We start from the raw sequence: 22,321 nt of genomic DNA, 5'->3' as shown, positions 1-22,321 counted from the left end.
GGATTTGTAGGGGTGGCACATGTGTCTTAGACCTGTTTGTGGTCTATTTCAAAGACCGTTTGTATATCGTTATTCTGTTTGATTTCGCCATTTCATTAGTATACATCGCAACAACAATTGAAAGCATAGCCGTGCCTCCATTCACCCACATCAGTCCTTTCCGCCGAGGGATACCCGGGGCCCGATAACCGGCACTTACTATACAGCTTAAGGCAAGTAGAAAGAAAATTGATTAAATAGGACTAGATACCTTTACGAGTCAGCCAAAGGGCGATATATTACACGGCACAAGAATCCGGACAACTGTTCTCCGGTACAGATGGGATACTTATTAGGGGTTAGTGACAACTACGTTGCATACCACAGTGCGGGCATCCAGCCTTCTTAAAAAGTCTTCATCAGTAAATCACATAAATGAGCCCATTGTACGGTCTGTAAATACATACATGCACTGCCTGATTAGATAGACTGGTACTCTACAAACAGGAAGTGTAGTACTATGTATATCTGCCAATGTCCAATCGAATTACTTCCCCTGATATCATATACGACTGGGTAAGAGGACCACTTTCTATTGGCCAACGGTTGCTAAACCGCCAGATGACAAAGGATCGACTCCTGTATTGTGGGCTGTACGAGATCGGAAAATATCGTTCACGTGGCCAGGCTATGCAGATACAAGTCGACACATTCTATCAGTAAACACTAATAAAAAATCCCATCCAAACCTCAACAGTCCAAGATACAGTCAGCCCTGTCCAATTCTAAATGATCAACCCCCAACAAACCCACGGAGCCATGGCCGCGGAAAACATTCCGGCAAAGAGATACCCAACGGCATAGGTTGTCGGACTGCCAAGCACGACTCATCATGGTCAGGGTCCTCTGAGTCCTTACTCGGGCCAGAACCGGGAGTCCCAGGCGGAAGCTGGACGGGAAGCGGGAAGGAAAGGGTGGAAGATCGGTAATGAGTTGTCTCCACCCGCTTAGCTACGAGGTCAGTGTGCCGATAGAGTATCCGGAGCTCTTATCGTGGATGCCTATCGAACTGTCAACTAAACCTTGTGGGGAGCTAGGGCTCTAGCAAATCATAGAATTGCCGATTCTCGCTATGTATATCGGAGGTTTATCACGTTGGTTATCATAAAGCCATTGTTGGTTGATTACGGTCGTAGGTATTTTGTGGGTTTCTTTGGGGTCTCATGTTGAAGCTGTACGCTAGTCTTTTCTAAATCGTGTATTACGATCGTAAAGTTTGGTCTTATGGGAATGAGTGGGTTAAATATGGATTGGGTCCTGAGTCTCATGGTAATACTGCCATATAGGAGCCCTAAAATGAGGACAATACATGAAGAATTCATCACCGTGCTTTTAAAACTTTGGACAGATGCAACTCTTCAGATGGTCTCCGGGAGTATCTGCTGCCAAACAAGATATATACGCTTTCTGTGGAAGATCTCTCCCATTTCCCAGAGATTGCGGAAGTGCATTACGGCAATCCACTACTTAAACTACTTGATAGGTACCTTGGCTATCGTGGAAAATATGCGGACAATCAGGACCTAAGTCTACCATACGTCAAATCCCTTTCGCAGAATATACTCTCTAACCTCATAAATATAAATCAGGCCAATGTTACTCTGTATCAGAATCACCTATCATCAGTATACGAAGGTACTTCATTCGAAGGATATATAACTACCAACTATCATCCTCTCAGAGGATCATAAAAGTACAACGCCGGGGTTACTTGTCTCCAGTTAGCCAATGTGCATTGGAAGGACAGTTCATTGTCATCCTGCAGGAAGTGAACATTTCTCTGAATCTTTCTAAGCACTGAATCGATGTATGCAGTAGGAAAAGGTCTTTTACTTTTGGTGGAAGAGCACTGGTAAGGCATCCCTGGATTGTTGGTCCATATCAAATTGACGGCATGGATAAAGTAGGAATATATGCTGAATATATTCCTCGCTTGGTTGCTCCACATAGTGAGCGATGTAGGTATTTTTACATGAGTTGCACTGCGGAACCCCACCAATGATACGGTTGGACTTATGGAATGTGACGAATTCCCCTTAAAATGCTTGCTGATGCTCCCAATAATATGCGATGTTCGGATGATTGTAGATCATTCCAGGTATAGGTGCTCTGTACGTTTCTTATCATGGATATCCTTATAGCTGAACGAAAGCAAATGGAATGGAAGAAAGAAATGTACACGGGGGGGCGGGAGAATCGGTAAGGGAGTCGTATAAAATTTTATCTTTAGATCACTCGAGAGTTGTTAGGCTGACAGTTGATCCCCTTCCGTAAAGGCGGCAAAGAGGAAAGACGGTGGAAAAGAGCTACGAGGAAAGGTACCCATACATATGTTGAAGAAAAGTCTAGTAAAACTTCATTCCATTGTATTTCACAGGCACTATTGACCAGTCTGAATAGCCAAGCCTATATTCGATCATAAAGAAAAGATATTACCGAACGGAATGCGATATGGTATGACCCAGCTTGTCTTGCCAAGCTTTTTTAAATGACCCAAAGAATAGAACGCGACACGCCATGCAATATAGAAAAGCAAAAGGGAATCAGTTGACAAAGGAAATCAAGCAGAAAATCGCAAACATTTTATGCCACGACTGGGCCAGCCTCGATGACCTCCTTTGTTGCCTGGTCGGCGTACTTGGTGAAGTTCTCGTTGAACAGCTTGGCGAGCTTGTTGACCTCGTCCTTGAAGCTGGTGGATGCAGTCCAGCTGTTCTTGGGGTTCAGAAGCTCAGAGGGAACGTTGGGGCAGCTCTTGGGCACGTGAAGGTTGAAAACATCGTAGACCTCGTACTCGGCGTTGGCCAACTCGCCGCTGTGGATGGCGTCCAAGATGGCACGGGTGTACTTGAGAGGGCAACGCTTACCGCCAGTGGTGGCGCCAGCGCCAACCCAGCCGGTGTTGAGCAACCAAGCATTGGCCTTGTGCTGCGAGATCTTCTCAGCCAGCATGGTAGCGTAGCGCATGGGGTGGAGAGCCAAGAAAGGCTGGGCGAAGCAAGAGGAGAAAGTGGCCTGGGGCTCAGTCACACCGTCCTCAGTACCGGCCATCTTGGAGGTGTAACCAGAGATGAAGTGGAACATGGTCTGCTCGGTAGTAAGCTTCGAGATCGGAGGAAGGACACCGCGAGCGTCACAAGTGAGGAGGATGATGTTTGTAGGGTGCTTGTCAGAGATGCAAGGAATCTTGGCGTTATCGATGTACTCAATGGGGTAAGCACAGCGGGTGTTCTCAGTCAAAGTCGAGTCATCGTAGTTGACAACACGGCTGATGGGGTCGAAAACAACGTTCTCGAGGACGGATCCGAAGCGGATGGCGTTGAAAATATCGGGCTCCTTCTCGGCGGAGAGACCAATGCACTTGGCGTAGCAACCACCCTCAATGTTGAAGACACCACGGTCGGTCCAGCAGTGCTCGTCGTCACCAATCAGGGCACGGTTAGGGTCGGCAGAAAGAGTAGTCTTGCCAGTTCCGGAAAGACCGAAGAAAACGGTAACATCACCATTCTTACCCTCGTTGGCAGAAGAGTGGAGGGTCAGGACGTTGTGCTTGACGGGCATCTCGTAGAACAGGACGGTGAAAACACCCTTCTTCATCTCTCCAGCATACTCGGTACCCAGGATAACCATTTCCTTCTCGGCAAAGTTGATGGCGACGGAGGTAGCAGAGGTCATACCCTCAGTGAAACGGTTGGCAGGGAAAGAACCGGCGTTGTAGATGACATAGTCGGGGTGGAAGTGCTTGAGCTCCTCTTGGGAAGGGCGGATAAGCATGTTCCTCATGAAGAGGGCATGGTAGGCACGAGCGCAGACAACACGGACGCTGATGCGGTATCTCTCATCCCAGCCGGCGAAACCATCAATGACATAGATACGGTTGCGGGTGTTGAGGTAGTCGACAGCACGCTCACGGTTGATACGCCAGACCTGTCAAAGCGGATTAGCTAATCAGCCCTATACGGATGACGTCATATATTGTGACAGGTGCATGTAGCCAGCGCAACAAGCGCGCAAGAATGACACAAGCAAGGGCCGGAGTATTAGACCGCCACACGACATGCATAAAATGCCTCATAAGATCATTGAGGTATTTTAGTTTGTCTCGCAGCATTCCTATCTCCACATCCCAAGAAAGCTTGGCCACGCAAAGCACCCGCGATCTGCACTAGGACAAAGCAAGGGGCAAGATGCGCGATATATGCGCGCATCAAATGGGAATACAACTTACATCGGGAGTCATAGGCTTGTTAACGGGTCCCCACCAAATATCCTGCTCAGAAGATTCCTCCTTCACGATACGCTTATCCGAAGGGGAACGACCAGTTTTGGCACCAGAGTATGCAGTCAGAGCACCTGACGATGTGATAGCAGTACCAGTCTCATAGACAAGAGCATCTTCGTAAAGAGCAGGGACGGCAGGGTTAGCGATCTATTGAGCGTTAGCGATAGATCCTTTGGTTGTATAGCTTGAATCGGGCATCATACAATAGCGACACGCTCGTAATCAATGTGAGCGTGCTCGTGAAGCTCTTCCTCCAGCTCAGTGTGACCCTTGCCAGGCCTAGTTGGTGGATGTTAGCCACGACTCCTATACTAGTAAAGAATAGTGGGTGGAGGGAGGTCAGAGGCCTAAGGTAGGCCGGTCCGACCTGGTCAAGATATAGGATGGTGAACGAAGAAAAAAGGAAAGACATACTGGACACCACCAGGGTGCAGAGCAGTGCGATTCACAGATGTGGCAACCATGTTTCTTAATGATGTGGAGTGATAGTTATTGTTGCGCTGCTTTGCGACTTGTTGTTGGAAGAAATCTGTGTAGAGAGGACCTGGTTCTACTGGGGAAGCACGGGGTATATTAATGTTTTCAGCAGGAGCCATGATCACAGCAAAGTAAGTCCAGAAGGCGTTTCAGTCTTCGACTCCGATATGCTTCTCCACAGTTTGACGGGAGATGTCGGGGCTGAAGACCGGGCTGAGGCAGCGTTGGTAACCGTGGACTCTGGAGTGTGTAAAATGCCTCTTGTGGGTTCTCCGACTTGTTCCGAACCCCAGATGTAGGCACGAAGTGGTTCCGGGAAAACCGGTCGGGTGCACCAACTAGAAGCAAGAAAATGCGATTTTCGGAATGAAAATAAAGGGGTGTGTCTCTGGATTATGATAACGCGCGGATGGTATCCAGTCAAGAAATGTCTCATGCAGGAGCAAAATGCAGGTGTAAATGAGTTTTAGTGCGTGGGTGTGGGTGCCCAGGCGCAGGAATGCAAACTATGTTTAGGACAGGCTGAAAGTACCGCTGCAAACGACAGCTTGCCTACCAATTATTTATGTCTTACATTCGTTTGCCATTACACAATCCCCAAAGTATGTTCCCTCTGTATTTACTTTTTCTACAAAGAATTCGATCAATCAGTCTCCAGGGTTTATGCGGGCAGAGGGAAAAGTCAGCAAAGTGGTGACGTTGAATGATCTCAGTCTACTCTTTTTGTTCTATTTTGTTTGGTTCAAGCGGCCAAGACCCAAATTGCGGGGAGAACATTTTCGGCTAGACCTTTTGCTGCCGGACCGGGGGAGCTCGAGACCACATGGGTGAAAGCAAACGCTCTAGAAGAGTAACGACAATGTCGAAATGCCCAGGTGGCGCAGTATCGCCCCCAGAGAGTGCCTATCTTTAGCCCCTCTTTAGGGTAACAATCAATAGAAACCAATAATCACTTCATCCTAGCCAAAAGAGACGTGCTCATGACGAAACCCCGGCTGAAGTCTCGGGTTCCCGTTCATCATTTCAATGACGCTTTCCTCCTTTAGGCATGCTGTTAGTCATTCGGTTCCCGAGGCTAACCGTCACAGACCAATCAGAGGTCGTCCCTCTGTCTGATTTTCAATCCAACGTCACGAAGTGGGCAGAAGATATTGCCGCGGTTTTCGCTCAGAAGGAGAGGAAAGTAGGCAGTTGTCTAGGTGAAAATTTGTTTGAATACCATAGTAAAATACTTGCCCCTAGCATGACGATATTACCCGTTTTCCAGATATTATCGGGTATGAACTTTGCAGGATTCAAAATCTATCGCGGACCCATATGCCAGGAATGAGTTCCTGGGAGAGGCTCTGCGTAACAGTAATATTACCCACGAAAAAAGCACATGAAAACCTGATCGCCTAGGAACTTCCGAGTTCCCCCCAAAATTTTCCGAGACACTACGTACTGGTCAGGCGGCCCTGGTCATTTCCCACGCGACGTCAAGTGATAAGCGCTTTTCGGCCAAGAATTTACCAGTGTCGACCCAATGACGGTGTATACCTACAAAGGACACATGCCGGTAATCGATAGTACACTACCGTCTCCCTACCACTAGGCTCCTTTTGTTATCTTACCTTCGTCTGTACCCCGCATCCGAAACGCCTGGGCCACAACGGATCTCTTCCGGGAGCTAATCCTCCCCTGGAAAATGGACAACATTCTCGGCTGCAACGAACCCAGGCAACATTGCACACGACCAGATCAATGTTCAGAATTGACGGATATTGATTCTTTCAATTCATGTAAAAAGGCCATGGCTAGAACTATCAGGCTTCTATATTGTGGAGATCCACAAATCGGGTAAGTTAGGAACATCAACTATTCCTAAAACAAGGCTCTATCACATTTCGGCCCAGGCTCTGCAGTAGGGTCGGGAAGTGGGTACGGAAGGGTTCCTGATACGGAAGATTTAGGAAGGAGTCCGCTGTGAAGACGCAAAAATCGACATCTCTTACATAGTTCTAGGGGTAATTACTAAAAAAGTGGAAAATGCCTCATAGTACCCTACTCAGGAGTGGTCTAGCCAGAATCTGAACAGCCACAGGTAAAAAGTAGAAAGGGGCATGCTGCCATCGACTTCGTAAACATTCATCCCTGCGATAGGATGGAATTTGATAATCATTGCAGCCTTACCACCAATGAGGATACCTATCTCCCTAATGGCCGGACGTAGATAGTAGCTGCTGTTGAATTCTACATGTCACGCAGCCCCTGCTCATGGCCATTCGTTAGACTCGGCTAGAATCAGTCGGATGAAGACGGTAGAATGGGCGGTGTGATCAGCCCTGAAGTCAACAATTGGATGTAGTATGAAGCATTCCCTATTGGTGCCAAATTGTAAGGGTCCCTGATTTTCGGTGCCTGAGGCATAAGGACTCTGGCATCACGTGGAAGAGGAGATTTTTTTTTTTTGAAAGCAGAGACCTCCCGTCTAAAAATATCAAGGGGCTATCATTGGCCACATTACGTGTTCTGCTTCACCAAAAGCCAACATTCATGATATCTATATTTTTACCCATACCTCAAATTCAGAGGGAAAGAGCATAATCACTGATACTCAGTAATCATAGTTTAAGCAACATATACTATGTTCTTTACGGAGTGCTTTCTGAAGAACTCCTGTTCCAACCGTTAGCCCCACAGTATCTTGATTTGAACTCCGCTCAGGGCACTAGCGGTTGATCTCTTTTTCTCACGGACATCCATGACCCGCGGTGGAACAATGGGCGCGCTCTTGGACGCCTTCAGGCAATCATTAAGCCCTTACATGGAGATTTGGCGCCGGTACATATGGCATTTTTTATACTCTACGTAGTATTGCTGGGTGTAGTACTTCTAACCCTTGTTTCAAAGCTGAATGGGGAAAACCCTGTATCAGTGCGAGGTACGATCTTAGAACTACTATCGAGCCTGTGTAACGTCACTAATGCTGATCAGAAAAGATCCATAGTCCTTATGACCCACTACCGTTGACAATATCCAAAGCACTGGTTTTGGCTAAAGTGCGAGAAGAAAATGTGTCCTGGGTGGATGATCTTCAGCCTCAGTTAGCAATAACTATTCACCATTGCCGGAACCTGAACTGATAGCTTGTGACCCAGATGGATACCATATATCTACACTGCTGATAATGAGCCTGGATACTTTCCGGTTCCGGAGAATAAAGGGCGCGAGGGCATGGCGTATTTAACGCATATTATTGACAATTACGATACCTTGACTGATATCACAGTTTTTATGCACGCATCAGCCACACAATGGCATAATGACGTTGGCGACACCAATTCGTCTAATGTCCTATCTATGCTGCGCCTTGACACAGTAAAGCAGAAAGGATATGTGAATCTTCGTTGCCAGCATCGTCCGGGCTGTCCAACCGCAGTTCGTCCTTTCGATCCTGAGCTCCTGTCAAGCTCAAGCATTGTATACCGTAACTTTACCACGATCTACACCGAACTTTTCAACACATCAATTGAAACTGTACCAAAGGAGATCGGTGGAGTGTGCTGTGGTCAATTCGCTCTCACTAAAGAACGGATCCACCAGCGACGACGGGAGGACTATGTACGCATGCGGGATTGGGCTTTTTCTACGAGTCTGGATAACTTTACCGTTGGCTCAGTGTTCGAAATGCTGTGGCATATGGTGTTCTTAGAGGACCCAGTTTCGTGAGCATCATCCGTGCTTCGTGTTGTTCGAAATGAGCTGACTCGATCTAGATGCCCAGATACCCAGCAGTGCTATTGTGAACTTTACGACCTGTGTAATGAGTAATGATATGTATTCATTTGTCCTTTATCGTTATGATATATGTCCAAACACATTTCTATGAAGAACAGCTCACTAGCCGGCGTCCAAACTTACATGATGCACTAATGATGCTTCTCTAATCATTTCAAGACATGTATCTTCGATCCAGTCTTTAGTGTATTGTCACATGCATTATTCGATGCACCAATCAAATCCTACGGAAAAGGATACTGTCATCCATTATCAACAAACGTAAAATCCTCCCAATAAGATCACCCCTCAGTACCCCTGTATCTCACCCACGAGAATTTTACGATACACGCATCCCGAAGGATGCCAATCCCGATCCGAAAACAAGGATCGGCTTCATTGTCCGTGTTCGATCCTAATCCTCCCGAGAGTATCTAAAGATGTAAAAGATATATCCGGATCGGGACCTTGATAGGGCGCCTGGTGGCGAATGTAACCGATCACATAGACAGGTCAGTAATTCCGAGCACTAGATAATCCTTGAACTGAGAGGGACTGTGCTATTCATTGTTGTACCAAACAACTGGTCGGTTTAGATCGAGGTACCCAAGTGGGCTAAGTGGGTTTCCTGGATAAGTAATCTGTTTACATTCTGAACTATATCCTTGGTGTTACCTGAGGATGATATTCTTAATTAGACAAGGAAGAGTATATAGCAGATTATATGTCTACCAGTTTTAAGTAGAATACAATACTATTACTTGTTTTCTTTTCTTCTTCAGAACAGATTAAAACCCTCTGTTTAATAAGCGATAAGGCAAAGAACCATCAACCCCCACCATGAAACCAAGAAATTATATATCTGATAAACCAAACTACAATCCAACCACCACAGAAACACCCCAACCCCTCAACAGCAAAAGTCCTCCACAGACTCAAACCAACCTACCAACTCCCAGAAACCCTCCAACCGACCACACCCAAACCCAACAAATAACAACCCAAACTATGCGTTGTCCAACCCCGTGATAGGCTCACACCACCCAAAAGCGGGGCAACACAAAAGCACAACCCAACGCACGGCGGGGTAAATTCAGGTTTCAAATCACCACTCGCCTATTTCCCATTACTCACTTTTTCTCACTTTCTTCACTTTCCTACTCATTCCCTGATTTTTCTACACAAGGTCCCCAGCAACAACAACCTAGCTCGGTAAGATTATCATACCTCTGTGTTATGTTAATTAAGGGGCTTTTTGTTTGGGGAGTGAGACGCTAATGTTGGATTTGTGTTGTATGTAGTTTCTGTCTATCTCGAGTGCTATCGCTGTCGATCTACAATCAAAATGCCTCACTCTACTTGCCCTGCCTGTGACGCCCCCATCCCTGGTCAGGCCAAGACCTGTGTCTCTTGTGGAAAGGTATGGTTGTTTTCCTGTTCTTGGGGTTTGAGCGGATGCTGATGTTGGTGGTGGGGTTTAGACTTGCCCTGTTTAAGGGGTCATATTGGGTGTTATGAGGGCCGGATGTTGTCGGTGGAGTTTGGTCAGTGGATATGCGTTAAGACATATTTGATGATTGATGATGAGATATGAATTCGTTGATGAGTGAATAATATTGCCTGTTTATTCTTCACGTACTGGTTTGAGTGATCGTGCGTAGGTTAATTTCTGTAGATTGTGTAATACCATGCTATCTATGTCTTTCTATACTATATCTCTTGTATCAACTGCTCGGTCTATCATCTGTATTGTGTTCCGGGACTCCGGTCGGTCATTGTCTGTGCTGGCGCTGTCTTCGCTTCTTCTGAGGATTGCGGCTGTGTCGTCTTCTGGTTGGCCGTCGTCTGTCCCGTCATCACTATCGGGGGGTCGGGAGAAGCGGTTGTTGACCATTACTGAGTGTCGTGCGCGATTTGCCGTGCTGTTGTTGGGGAGGGGCTCGTTATCTGAGAGAAGGAGGACTTCCACGGGGTGGTCGCATATGCACGGGACGTTGCAGAGTTTGTACAATGCGTTAAGGATAGGGACTGATAGTCCGTGAACGAGGATAGAAAAAAGGACGAGCCAGTATACGACTTGCTTTCCATTAGGGATTGTTTCCTCTAGCAGAGCTTGGTTCACTCACCAGGTATCATTGCTGCGGTTAGGTTATTGATCTCATTGTCGCTTTCTCCTGAATCGGGAAAGAGTCGACGGGCATATTCTACGTATGAGATTGCGCCGATACCTGGTCATTGAAGAAAGAGTTAGCTTCTAGGGTCAGCATTGGAGGTAAAGGTCGGGGTACACTTACCGATCGGGCCAAAGTAACCCATGAACAAAGCCTCAGTCCAGTCATGGCAGACGGCAGGTATGAATCGGTATCCAAGGAGGATTGTTGGGATCCGACGAAGGACTAGAATCAAAAAGCCCAAGCCGAATAGTCGCGGAAGTGTGATCCCAGTGTCGTGGGGCATATGAAATTGCTCCCACGGCATGACGGCCCCGAGGTACATAAAGGTGCCGAAGTTTAAGAGGGTTTTGAGTGTAGGGTTAAAAGTGTCATGGCGAGCCTGCATCTCGGAGTTGTACACGCCATCCCAGTTCAAGAAACTCCCGGCGATGAAGCAGGCAAGGGTCTCGTCTGAGCCGACGCAACCGCAGGTGCCGACGACTAGCATCTTCAAAAGGTTAGGCCTGGTTTACGGCTAGATAGATAGAACTCACCCCAATAGCTATCGGTACAAGGGAGAGGCTTTCGTTCTCAATCCATCTCCTAGTGTGGAAGTTAGCAAAATTTACCTAGAATCATCGAAGCTCACATACCTCTTCAGGGCTATGACCAAGAGTTTGCGAGTCATGAACCCTATCAGAGCACCATATGTAGCTCCTACGATAATCATGTATAGAACTCCTTCAACAAACCAATGCTTCAATGCCTTACCGACGCCACCACCAAAGCGACCGACATCAGCGGCGCCGAGAACGTCTGGGATTCCCCGAACCAGGTCAAATTCTCGTAAGCTCTCGGCATTTGCAGGAGTCTCGGCGTACCGCAAGAGCGAGACGGCCAGTAATAGAAAGGTAAACCCGAACCCATCATTTCCACCCGCCTCGGAAGAAATGAATTCACGGAGATGCCGACGGACGTACTTGTCAGCAAACGGACCTTTGGCAATTGCTTGTGATAGAATGGGATCAGTGCATGTTACACACGAGCCGATGATCAACGCAGCGAGCTGTACCAGAGCATTGTTTATCATTATTGAAGTTTATAAAGTAGAAAGATCGCTGACAGCGGTGGCACATACAAATGAGAGGTTAGGAACCATGAGCATGATGCATGAAGATGTTATAACCCACCCTATCCCCATGAGGGGAAGTAGACAGAAGGTGAGTTCGATGGAGCGCTGCTTTATGTATCGCTTTGGCAATTGGTATCCAACTTTAACCAATTGAATCCCGATAACCAAGCGTGTCAAGGCCTAGTTCTATCAGTCATATCCTTCATAGCGCTACAGAGTAAGCTTTACATATGTGATTTCACTGCGCTCTTCAGCTTCCTCTCCTCCCCATTGTGAAACATTGAGAAACTTCGCACCAAAAGGTCCAAAGGAAATGCCAACAAGAAAGGCGGGGACTGTGTAAGGTTAGCTATTGTCGATACTACACTAGTAGTACTATGGAACATACGAGCTTCACCCAGATACCATCTTTGCTTGAATTGTAGAGATATATAGCCGAAAAGAAGGATATAGAGGCCTTGATGGAATGTGAGCTGTCTATTACCGAGCCACCTCTCAAAACAATGTGGACATACTTAAAACAGTAAGAACAATATTAAAATTGCTAAGATCAAAAATTGGGTGTAACATTCTGCTCCGACCCGAGCAACAGTATGGGTTGTGTGAATTGATAGTTGCAGCCAAGGAGTCACTCTTAAGGCTCTTGAGTTGAGCGCAAGACGCCCCTGGAAATCCTTACACTGCTGGGGACTTTCATTGACTCAGCTTGATGAATGTCACTAAGCGCGTAGATTGATCGCGATTGTCTTTCCTTTTGCGACGAAGGAAAAACCAATGGTTTTGTAGAAGCGCTTCCAACGCATCATATGTTCGGGTTATGATGTAAAGTTCGATCAAGAATGATCAACAATCACCAGCGCGAATCACATTATCTATTCTAGCCGCCATCCATCCTTCTGCGCCTGCGTCGAAACAACAACTCAGGGGGCTTGCGTACCCGAGTGGACCATTTACGCACACCCTTGCAGGGGGTATTGCGGCGCGAGAAAGCTTGGCTACAATAGCTAGACATATTGATGGTGATCGACGTGATCTGACTACTGATCGGCAACAGGGATGAAGAGGTAACCGTCTAGAGTCAGGGGATCGTCCAATGGTGTGACGCCGATAGCGCCATACCAGACATGTTTCAATATTGCTGCAATAGGCAGAGACAAAATTGGTGGTAGCCACCCAGCCACCCTGGATGTATCACATTGCAACAACAACAAAACGATCGATGTCGCGTATAACTGGAGGATTTCACTCCTTGTCTGGACTTGATATTCAAGCAGTGATAAGATGGGGTTAAATATAGAATAGATCTTAAATTGCTTTAGATCTGATGTTGCAACGGACATTAATAGGTGTGCAAAACATAATTCACGCTGGAGCAGCAGTTGATACATTAGCAATCATGGTCGGACAAAGAGAAACAGCACGTCGATGAGTGATGGCCTGATTTATCTCTAGACAATTTTTCTCCTGCAATCATGCCGATAGATTCGAGCCAATTTCCCCCTCAAGATGGACGGCGATAAATTAGGTTCATAAGAATAGTTAGGTTTAGCTTGCATATCCGATAGAGCATTTGGTGGTCATAGGACACCACTTGATGATTCGCGCGTCGAATGGAACGCACTACTAGTACTAGATACCACACGTTATATACTGCCTCTACCGCTCCTTCTTTGAAAGCAGGATAATAGGCCAAGCAGCGGCAACAACTGTGAGTAGTGTCGCGGGGCCATTCACAGGTATGTGCTCTGATATCATGCTACCTATGGCTTTGCGTAGGCTTCTCGTCAGAGTCTATGTCACTAGCAACGGCGGGACTGGAACCACTCCGTCCTATATCCCTCGCTAGAGGTATCAAGGCATTAGACAAGCGATCACGAAAGGCTAGTATGGGATGGTTTTTTAAAGCTCGCACTGTCGAAGGTGGCTTTAGATGTCACTGTCGTCCGCTGGGCCAAATAGGTTACCTCTTATACCTGGACTATGGTGTAGTGTATGCTGCACTAAGAACACAAGTTTAATAGCATTTCTGTCTCCAACTAAAAGATCTGTTCACTTGGTAGTATAGACAACCATAATACTCACATTCTAACCTTATACCAACATATCACCACGGAGAATTCCTACAAGATTTAGAGCTGCTCCAGCTATGTACCTATCCACATAGACCCTATCACGGCCTTTAATGACCCGTTAGTTAAACGGGTCAAGTTTTTCCTAATTCATCCACCCTCAACCAAAGACATAATTCCAGGCTGCCCTAAAAGCCTTGGCCGAGATCCGAAAGACAATATTTCCATTCTTTCACATTTTCGTAATTTCGTTCATTTACTCAGACATGATATCTCCTTCATGCTAGTGATAATGGATGTCTTCATTTGGTAACCTTACACGTTTGTCTGTTGGCGAGCCCGATGTGTTATACATTCTCTCACAAACAAGGGATCCCAGCCTTCGGTGTCCAGTTTATCAGTACTAATACATGAGAGACTGCCATTTCCGAACAGTAATGACAAGAAGACTGTCCGTAGGTGAACAGAAAAGTAGTAATCGGCCCGTTAACACCGCATACTTCTACGGAAGCAATACGCGCCCGTCCTAGGTTTAATCAGTGCGTTCAGCCACACCCTAAATGAAACATGAGAACACACGCGATGCAGAGCCTGTGAACCAACACTTTCCTGGGAAATACGTCAGATTTCTACGCGATAGCCTGTCAAGACCCGGGCGAGGTCTCGACTTCAGCGGAACATCGATATCGCAAGGATGGTTGTCAATGACGATCGCATATTCTCTACAGCTCATGTGTGAGGTACACATGTCGTCCACGTCAAAAGTATATCATTTTGATATAATGATGTTCTTCAACGGAGGAATCATGCGCAAATGGTTGATCGATATAACTTTGAACTGAAGACGGAAGGTGTCGAGCCCTATAGGGAAACACATGACGTCGTCGACTCAACAATTATATTCACCATCTGTATGGCAACATGAACGATTACCATGGGCGAAACGCCGTTTTCGGCTTCATTGATGAGTAGTATTAGTGAGATCTATATGACCTTTAGCAATATTTAAGGCCGTTCTATCTAGTCCTTGTCCGTAGTATACATCCCGCTCGCCTGCGATCAACCAAATGAGAACTATTACTTAACATATCCATTGAACATCAAAGATGTACACATCCATCTACTTCATTCTAAATACTCTCCTGGCCTCGAACCTGGCCAGCCAAACCTACGCCAGTCCGTTCCAACCCCAGGTTGACCAAATCCGCGTCCCTGAACCCGTCAGTCCCAATACGCACTGGCCCAATTTCAATGACATTATCTCCCAAGTGACCCAGCCTACCGAAAAAGAAGAATCCCTCTCTGGCTCACTGGGTCTGCGCTATGGCAGCTGCTACTACATCGAGAACCGACAAGGTGACACCCTAGGCTCAGACGGTGGGGTCTACAGCTACTACAAATTCGGAAGTTCCAAGAGAATCTTCCAAGTGTGGTATTCCAGAGGCTTTCCCTGGAAAGATGGAAGTTCGTATCAATTGGTGCCGGACGGCGGGAAATTCTACCTGTGGGATCCGAAGGGAAGCAGCGTGACCAACGGCGGAAGTTGGATTGCAACCAACCTCGGCGGCAACACGTATCCTGGATTTTACAGTTACTACTATTACCTCCATTTCAAGGGTCGCCGTGATGATCACGGATCTGGGGCTATGCCACAGAGCGAAAACGAGATGCATATGATGGGGTCTCGGTATCCTGTTACGTTGGAAATTGCTAAGGTCGAGCCTCCTAATGGCATTCCTAATTACAAGGGATTGACGATTTCCAACGGCTACCTCCAGAATCGGAATAACGAGGATTCGGTTGATGTTCGCTTCCATGAGGTCTCTTGTCCTGTGGATGGAGCTGATGACTAGATATGGTGGTATTTACCGCAGAATTCGAGGGTCAGCTCACATGAGTAATGAGCGAGTGTCAAATGGCCAAGGGGCAATTGTCGCCTGATATCTTTGGATGGCTCTCATCTGAAATTTTTGGAATTTCGAGCTCTTAAAAGCGTAATTCTTCTTGCAATAGTATGGGTTATGACGTTTGATACGTGGATTAACCAGCCATTGTAGTCAGAGTAACAATTGAACTGTGTTGCTTTCTTTACGAAAAGGTCTCCAAAAGAGACTACGAAGTTTAAAAACTTTCACTTTGCAGGCCATAGTACAACGCTTCTTCGGACGAATACTTCTTTACCTATAAAATGAGAAATTTGTATTCGAGCATACTTCTCAGCACAATGCGACTGGGAAGTACTAATATAGCTAGTCCATTTACCAAAAGGCCTTACCTTTCCACTCAACAATATATCATGGTTAACGGACGTAGGAGTCAATCAAAGCAAGCACAAACTATACGTGTTGGTCGCTACTAGCTACCTCACTTAGCCCTAACCAAATATTCCCGATTTACAACAATGGAGACGCCCAGGAACTTTGTTTCTCAATAGATAGATGATATCTCTCTCTGCCACGATACATCTTGCTATGAAAGCAATAATGGCTAGTTTTACTTTCAAACATTTGACATCGTCCAGTAGGAATACGTATATTCCTGTTCTAGATTAAACTCTGTATGTTAGGCCGAATTAGCTAGCTCATAAAATGTTCCTCGTCGTTCCCATTCCATTGTGCAAGACCCGCATCAAAAGATGTAGACATCTCTAATATGCATGGATATGCAAGCTCACCAGTATAGATATCTGCAGATACCAGCAGCAGGGAAGACGTAAGGGGTAAGCTTAATTGACACATACTGGAGCCGTGAAACATTGTAATTTGAAGTACAATAACCCCTCAATGTTGCTCTTAAGCATTGAGGCTACCTGTCAGTTACTTGTCACACCACAATCCTATACTATTGCTGCTTGGTGACTGGATTCCACTTCCTACGTTGAGATCTGCCGCAATTCATTGCCTAAATCTTAAGGCTGTAACTGTCCTTGGCAGAATCATGTGAAGTTCATGTGCAACAAAGGTATCACATGCTATCACCGCCAGTGACAAGATCGGAAAATAGACAATAATTCATAATTCGAAAGATTTATGCATAAGCATAATTCCCCTATTAGATTAAAGAGTGCTACCCCCAGTAGGCAGAATCATTGAAAAATAGGTAAAACAAATATAATAAACTCTTAAGGTACATAATATGTTCATGAAAACCGAAGACTACTATATCGCATCTCCTTTGTCGAATCCTGCCACACAAAAGTTCGCCTATATCTCGATCCTCATTTCGTCTTTGATCCATTTGGATCTATACACCATATCTCTTGTTCTGAGGCTGAGGTTTGACGAAGTGTAAGAAATGCACGACGCACGATCGACGCAGATATCAATATATAAACCAATCCCACCTTAAGTCAGCCTTGTGAAATCTCAATCAGAGGATTCTCTAGCTTTGGCCGCTCACGCGGTCTTCCGCCATTGAGACACCACGCCTAGCAAACTGCTGATTGTACCTCCAATACCAACAATTCCGTCGTCAAGATTGGCAAGGCCCAGGCCGGACACAGGAATGGTCAAGTCACAAAGGTCCGAGAAGAGCTGGATGCGGGCAGCGGAGCGTTCCCTGGGAAGACTGGGTTAGTAACTGAATATAGCATGCCAAAATATTGAAGGTGCACAAACTTCTCGAGCTTCTTTGCCTCCACGACGCCTTCGCCTTCGGTGCGGTCGAGAGTCCTCTCCTTCTCCCGCAGTCTCCAAAGGGAGTATACACTAGCAATAGCGCTGCAGATTAGTCCAGCCAACCACGACCGATAGGCGGTATCCTGCAAGCGCTTGGCTGCAGCAAGTTTCCGGAACCCGATAACGTCAATAACGGTGATAGTATCCAGAGTCAGATATCCGGCGTAACCGAGCTGGCGACCGACAGCTAGATAGCGGAGAACAGGGTCGACGGGGCTCTTGTTGTCAGCTGCAACGGCTGCAGCCTTGAGGTGCTCGGCAAACTTTCCGATCCTCAGGATCTTTCTTGTTGTTCCAAACTGCTTCTTGACTGCATTGTAGGGGTCGATAGAGGACTGCGGGCGGTTTGTGCGATACAGGTACCAGGCATAAAAGCGTGAGAAGTATTGCAGCGTACGGAGGATCTTGTCACGACCCACTGTATGTTCATTAGAACTAGCTCATACGCATATATTGCAAGCAAAATTCCCAGTTATTTTTTTGTAAAATCCTATCTTTGTGTTCAAGTGGGTTGTCAAGTGGAATGGGCCTCGGTCGCTAACCACAAGAAAGAAGAGGGAGAAGAGCACCACATACCAGTCGTTGCAACAAAGCGCAAGTAGTGCGCCAAGGTAGGATGATAAGCCAAAGCGTTAGCGACCATATTGGCAGAGAGTGTAATATATCAGTACGATCGCACGGCTGGTGTCGTTGGTATCGTTAGAAGCCGGAAGATGTGTTCCGCTGTGGAAGAGAGGGGTATGACGGCAGCGATAACCACAGACCAGCTGGTAGCTTTATAAATTTCGAGGGACAGGAGACGGTACTTCACAGCCAGGAGACAGAAGAAGGAGAAGAAGGAGGAGAAGAAGAAAGGGATGACAGCCGCGGAGTTGGCGTGATATGAAAGAGCTTAATGGATGGTGGTCGGTAATTGAATCTCCGGGGAAAACGCGGCTGGAGGAACTGGCGTCGGGCATTGACCCTCAACCTCGGCTGCTCGTGGAGACGAGGAAAGTCACGGTCTCGGAAATTTCACGGCTTCCTTCCAACCATTGCCGGGTTCCATTGCCTTTCTAGGTAGTATCTCTGCAATAGGCAGTACTACTAGTATGGACTTCTGCTGATTTCAAATTTATTAAGCCTAGCTAGAGTAGACTCCTAACAGATCTTCTAATTTCTATATTCTTCTTTTTCTCTTCTTTCTTTGTTCTTTTCCCTTTATGTCCCCATTACCAGTACTTTTTCTTCGTCTCTTTCTTGTCCGGCTTTCATTAAAGCATGGCACGATACAGGGTCAAACAAATATTATCCCTCGTGGATTAGAGTTTCTATTATCTTTCTTGACTTGATTAAATGTATGCTTGAGAAGCTATCAGACAAACACTTCAAGTATAATGGTCGGGCGCGTTGCGTTGGCAGAGAAAAATAAAGTAATCATCATTAACGTTCGCTAAGATGACCATGAATCACATTTATAATACATCATGGGCATGACAGTGGAGATGGTATACCATCAATCCGAGTCTTCGCTGCAATGGGGGTCTCTATATATCTCGCTTCTGGGCAATCGAAACATCTTCAGTCGCGGGTCGCACAGGGTCCTGTCACGCGATGGGGATTGATATGGCCTAACATGGGCTGGGGGAATCCTCGTTCGCTCGTGTCGCACGTTCTGCTTCTGGGGCCTACTGGTCTAGAAGGTTGCAAGGGCCGTCTCTTTGTGGGAAATGTCGCAAGGAATCGCAAGGGAGCTGGCACTTGATAAGTAGGGGTCAGGCTGCGAACATACGAATTTGCAGGTGGAGATGCAAATGGTGAAAGTCGGCTACCGTGCTTCTCTGTTGCCCATCGTCGAGGTGTCATATCCGTTGGCCTCGAGGAAAGCGCGGAACTTTTCATCTTCTTCGGTAATAGTGTCCTAATCGACGGCGTCAGTCGAGCCTTTCCCATTAGGAGAAGCGGGTGTCATACCTGTCCAATATGTGGCAACAGAAAGTAGGCCATTGCAGCACTCAGAAGGCACAATGAGCTCGAGACAAAGAAAGGATCCTGGCCCGAACGGACCTCATTGGGGGCGTTCTTCTGGATGATTGGAATGACATAGGTGCCGACGAAGGCCCCAATCTTGCCAGCAGCCGCAGCTATGGCGTAATATTGACCTCGAATTGCAGTTGCGCTGGACTTCGCAGCACAAAGCCCGATGTTGTCTCCAGGTCCGAACTCACCGAGAGCGGAAAAAATACTATAACCATGAGTTAGGGGATGCAAGTGATGCGCGTATAACAATTGACCGATTGTCTTACCCGAAGACTACGACAAATCCTGCAACATTCTTTGGGATACTAAGATACTCATAGCAACCTGACATAACGAAACCGATAACTCCTTGAAGGCCAACCCCAATGGCTAACGTGTTGCGAGGTCCAATCCAGTCACTCACCAGGGCACCCAAGAAAGAGCCGGGGATGTAGAAAGCATTGGTTACGGTAGTCCAGCCGAAGGTCTTCCAGAGAGGAGCGCTATCCCCCAGGATAATACCCACCCATTTGGAGGAGTAGATGTTGAAGGAGTACGCCGAGAAATCGTAGATAAACCATATGAGGGACACCACCGTCTATTCATAGTTAGTTTATGACACTTACGCGGAAGTGGCAACACTGGGGGCATACCAAACGCTTCCAGTAAAACCTATGGCGGACGATTTAGTACATGCACTGAGCATAGATAATAGTGATAGCTTACCGGATGATCAGCCAGACAGGGAACTTATGCATACGTTCCCTGTTGAACTCCTCTGGTTCTTCCAGTTTCAATCGCAGATAAAACAAACTAAGGGGTGGGATTACGCCCAACCCCAGGGCTATACGCCAGACAAGGCGCAGATGGTTCTCGGTACATATCAAGACCAAGATCATAGGAACCAAGGCGGAGACAACATATGCAAAGTCGATTTGGAAATTGGTGAACATAATGAACCACCGATTCCGATGTCCTTTCTTCAGTTCGCCTGTGTTTTCCGCAGCTGCGACAGATCCGGCGGGATATTCTCCACCAATTCCAATTCCCAGGAAGAAACGATAAGCCGTCAAGGCAGCGAACAAGCCGTATTGGCTGCCATTCAAGCCGTACGCACCAGCACACAAGGCGCTAAATATGATCAAAATTATCGTTGAGATCATCAGGGACCATTTTCGCGACCAATGATCGCTGACATATCCAAAGACAAGCTGACCGAGTACAGTGCCGGCAAATGTGATGGACGAAACATTCTGGCTGGCGGGGGAGTTGCTGTATGAGTCCGGGTAGATTTTACCGAGAATTGTATTGACAGATCCGATCACCTAGTTGAATTGTTAGATCAGAATGACGCTTCTCAATCATACACGACAATATTCCGATGGGCATCAAACATACGCCATTCAGATAACCGTCTGAGAAGAGACCTGCGCCGCAAGCGATAGTAGGCCAACTACGTTCCCAGCGGCCCTTTTGCATATTTTCTGACGGGGCAACATCGATAGGAACAGCATCAGGGGAAGCAACAGCCTTCTCAGGCGGCTCTTCGGAGTGTTTTTGTGGATCCATGAAAACGCTACAGCGACCTGATGTTCTATTGCTTCGGCGTTGCGAAAAGCCGGTGCTAAGAATCAAGAAATATATATAAGATTATTCAAGAAATATATAAGGATAGGTTACACCACAAGAATTGTCAGCAATCACTGTGAGTGACACGAATATCGGAGAAGTGATAGAGAGTTGAGAAGTGGAAGAAAAACACCCAAAGATTAGAAGAGAGAGAAAATTTTGAAAGAAAGATCAGAGCACCTGATAGAAATCCTGCGAACCGTGAGCGCTCAGGTCATTCCCTTTAGTAAATGCAACTATAACTAGTTTACCATGAGATTCCCACTCTAGAGCCCTCGGCTCGTGCCTCATTAGTAGCCTACATCACTACCAATTTACCAACCGGCAGCCCCTCTACTACAGTACGGAGTAGGAATAACATACTTTAATTAATCAATACCATCAGCTCACTGGACGGGCGTACAAAGGGTGGAGCTCTTATCTCTCGAGGAACTTGTTGGAATCCTGTGTCAAGAAATGCACTAAGCTTTCCTAAGAGTTCGAGCTGATTTACTATTGGATATATTCTTTTTAGTTGATCTTTTTGAACGGATCCACTTCTCGAGTCGAATCCTATCGAAAGGCGAACCAAGCCCTACGAAGAAAGTGCTTTTCTTTCCCACCTACGCTCTTATGGCCCCACGGCACGTGCCTGGATTTACCACAGTTTCTTAAGATTTCGCCTTGTTTGCTGCATCAAAGTCGACAAAAGGGAAGACCCATGCATGCGTGTCAGATATCAATTGATCAGCTGAGTACACTCTTGTACTATAATGTCTCACCTCCAATTTGTTAGGTCTAGAAAACAAAGAAATATGGATATGGGACCATTCAATAATGATCTGAGTAAAAAATAACAAGGAAAAGGGAACAAGCGAGGTCATTGTCTCCGTCCACGGCTCGGATATAGCGACTAGCAAAACGCTAGAGTAGTTGATAATTTCCTCCTCCATAAAGGAATAATAGGACGGCACTTGATGTTTCCCATGAAAATTCATCTGATGGAAGCTCAGGTTTTACAAGTCAAAAGTTGAGTTGACGTGCACTATTATTTAGGAAAGAATGGCAACAGCTTCAACGGTTACATATTCTTTACTCTTCCTGTTCCTCGTCATAAATAATTAACA

The 22,321-nt window shown here is 46.4% G+C and overlaps 6 protein-coding genes across 6 annotated transcripts; 1 reads left to right on the top strand and 5 right to left on the bottom strand.

Annotated features, from left to right (window-relative positions):
* Positions 1 to 2,622: 2,622 nt before the first annotated feature.
* On the bottom strand, positions 2,623 to 4,785 carry acuF (phosphoenolpyruvate carboxykinase PCK1; the record flags this gene model as incomplete). The annotated part of the gene is made up of 4 exons (XM_001819343.3): positions 2,623 to 3,966; positions 4,268 to 4,468; positions 4,525 to 4,600; positions 4,736 to 4,785. 4 exons carry the CDS (start codon positions 4,783 to 4,785, stop codon positions 2,623 to 2,625), a joined length of 1,671 nt encoding a protein of 556 aa, XP_001819395.3.
* A 4,993-nt stretch (positions 4,786 to 9,778) lies between these two features.
* On the bottom strand, positions 9,779 to 11,218 carry AO090003000172 (uncharacterized protein; the record flags this gene model as incomplete). Its single annotated transcript, XM_023234766.1, has 3 exons — positions 9,779 to 9,786; positions 10,684 to 10,785; positions 10,852 to 11,218. 3 exons carry the CDS (start codon positions 11,216 to 11,218, stop codon positions 9,779 to 9,781), a joined length of 477 nt encoding a protein of 158 aa, XP_023089856.1.
* Positions 11,219 to 11,345: 127 nt separating this feature from the next.
* On the bottom strand, positions 11,346 to 12,539 carry AO090003000171 (uncharacterized protein; the record flags this gene model as incomplete). The annotated part of the gene is made up of 6 exons (XM_023234765.1): positions 11,346 to 11,403; positions 11,463 to 11,776; positions 11,849 to 12,022; positions 12,139 to 12,177; positions 12,231 to 12,356; positions 12,522 to 12,539. 6 exons carry the CDS (start codon positions 12,537 to 12,539, stop codon positions 11,346 to 11,348), a joined length of 729 nt encoding a protein of 242 aa, XP_023089855.1.
* Positions 12,540 to 15,017: 2,478 nt separating this feature from the next.
* Positions 15,018 to 15,764, top strand: AO090003000170 (uncharacterized protein; the record flags this gene model as incomplete). Its single annotated transcript, XM_001819340.3, has 1 exon — positions 15,018 to 15,764. One exon carries the CDS (start codon positions 15,018 to 15,020, stop codon positions 15,762 to 15,764), a length of 747 nt encoding a protein of 248 aa, XP_001819392.1.
* Positions 15,765 to 17,306: 1,542 nt separating this feature from the next.
* AO090003000168 (PEX11 family protein) lies at positions 17,307 to 18,231 on the bottom strand (the record flags this gene model as incomplete). Its single annotated transcript, XM_001819339.3, has 3 exons — positions 17,307 to 17,469; positions 17,529 to 18,006; positions 18,165 to 18,231. The coding sequence occupies 3 exons, from the start codon at positions 18,229 to 18,231 to the stop codon at positions 17,307 to 17,309; spliced, it is 708 nt and encodes a 235-aa protein (XP_001819391.1).
* A 1,164-nt stretch (positions 18,232 to 19,395) lies between these two features.
* Positions 19,396 to 21,155, bottom strand: AO090003000167 (putative MFS phospholipid transporter (Git1); the record flags this gene model as incomplete). The annotated part of the gene is made up of 6 exons (XM_023234764.1): positions 19,396 to 19,488; positions 19,542 to 19,812; positions 19,874 to 20,184; positions 20,213 to 20,258; positions 20,313 to 20,911; positions 20,985 to 21,155. The coding sequence occupies 6 exons, from the start codon at positions 21,153 to 21,155 to the stop codon at positions 19,396 to 19,398; spliced, it is 1,491 nt and encodes a 496-aa protein (XP_023089854.1).
* Positions 21,156 to 22,321: the final 1,166 nt, after the last annotated feature.

Source organism: Aspergillus oryzae, chromosome 2 (assembly GCF_000184455.2).
Source record: "Aspergillus oryzae RIB40 DNA, chromosome 2".
NCBI lineage: Eukaryota > Fungi > Ascomycota > Eurotiomycetes > Eurotiales > Aspergillaceae > Aspergillus > Aspergillus oryzae.
This window is presented reverse-complemented; position numbering and strand designations above follow the sequence as displayed.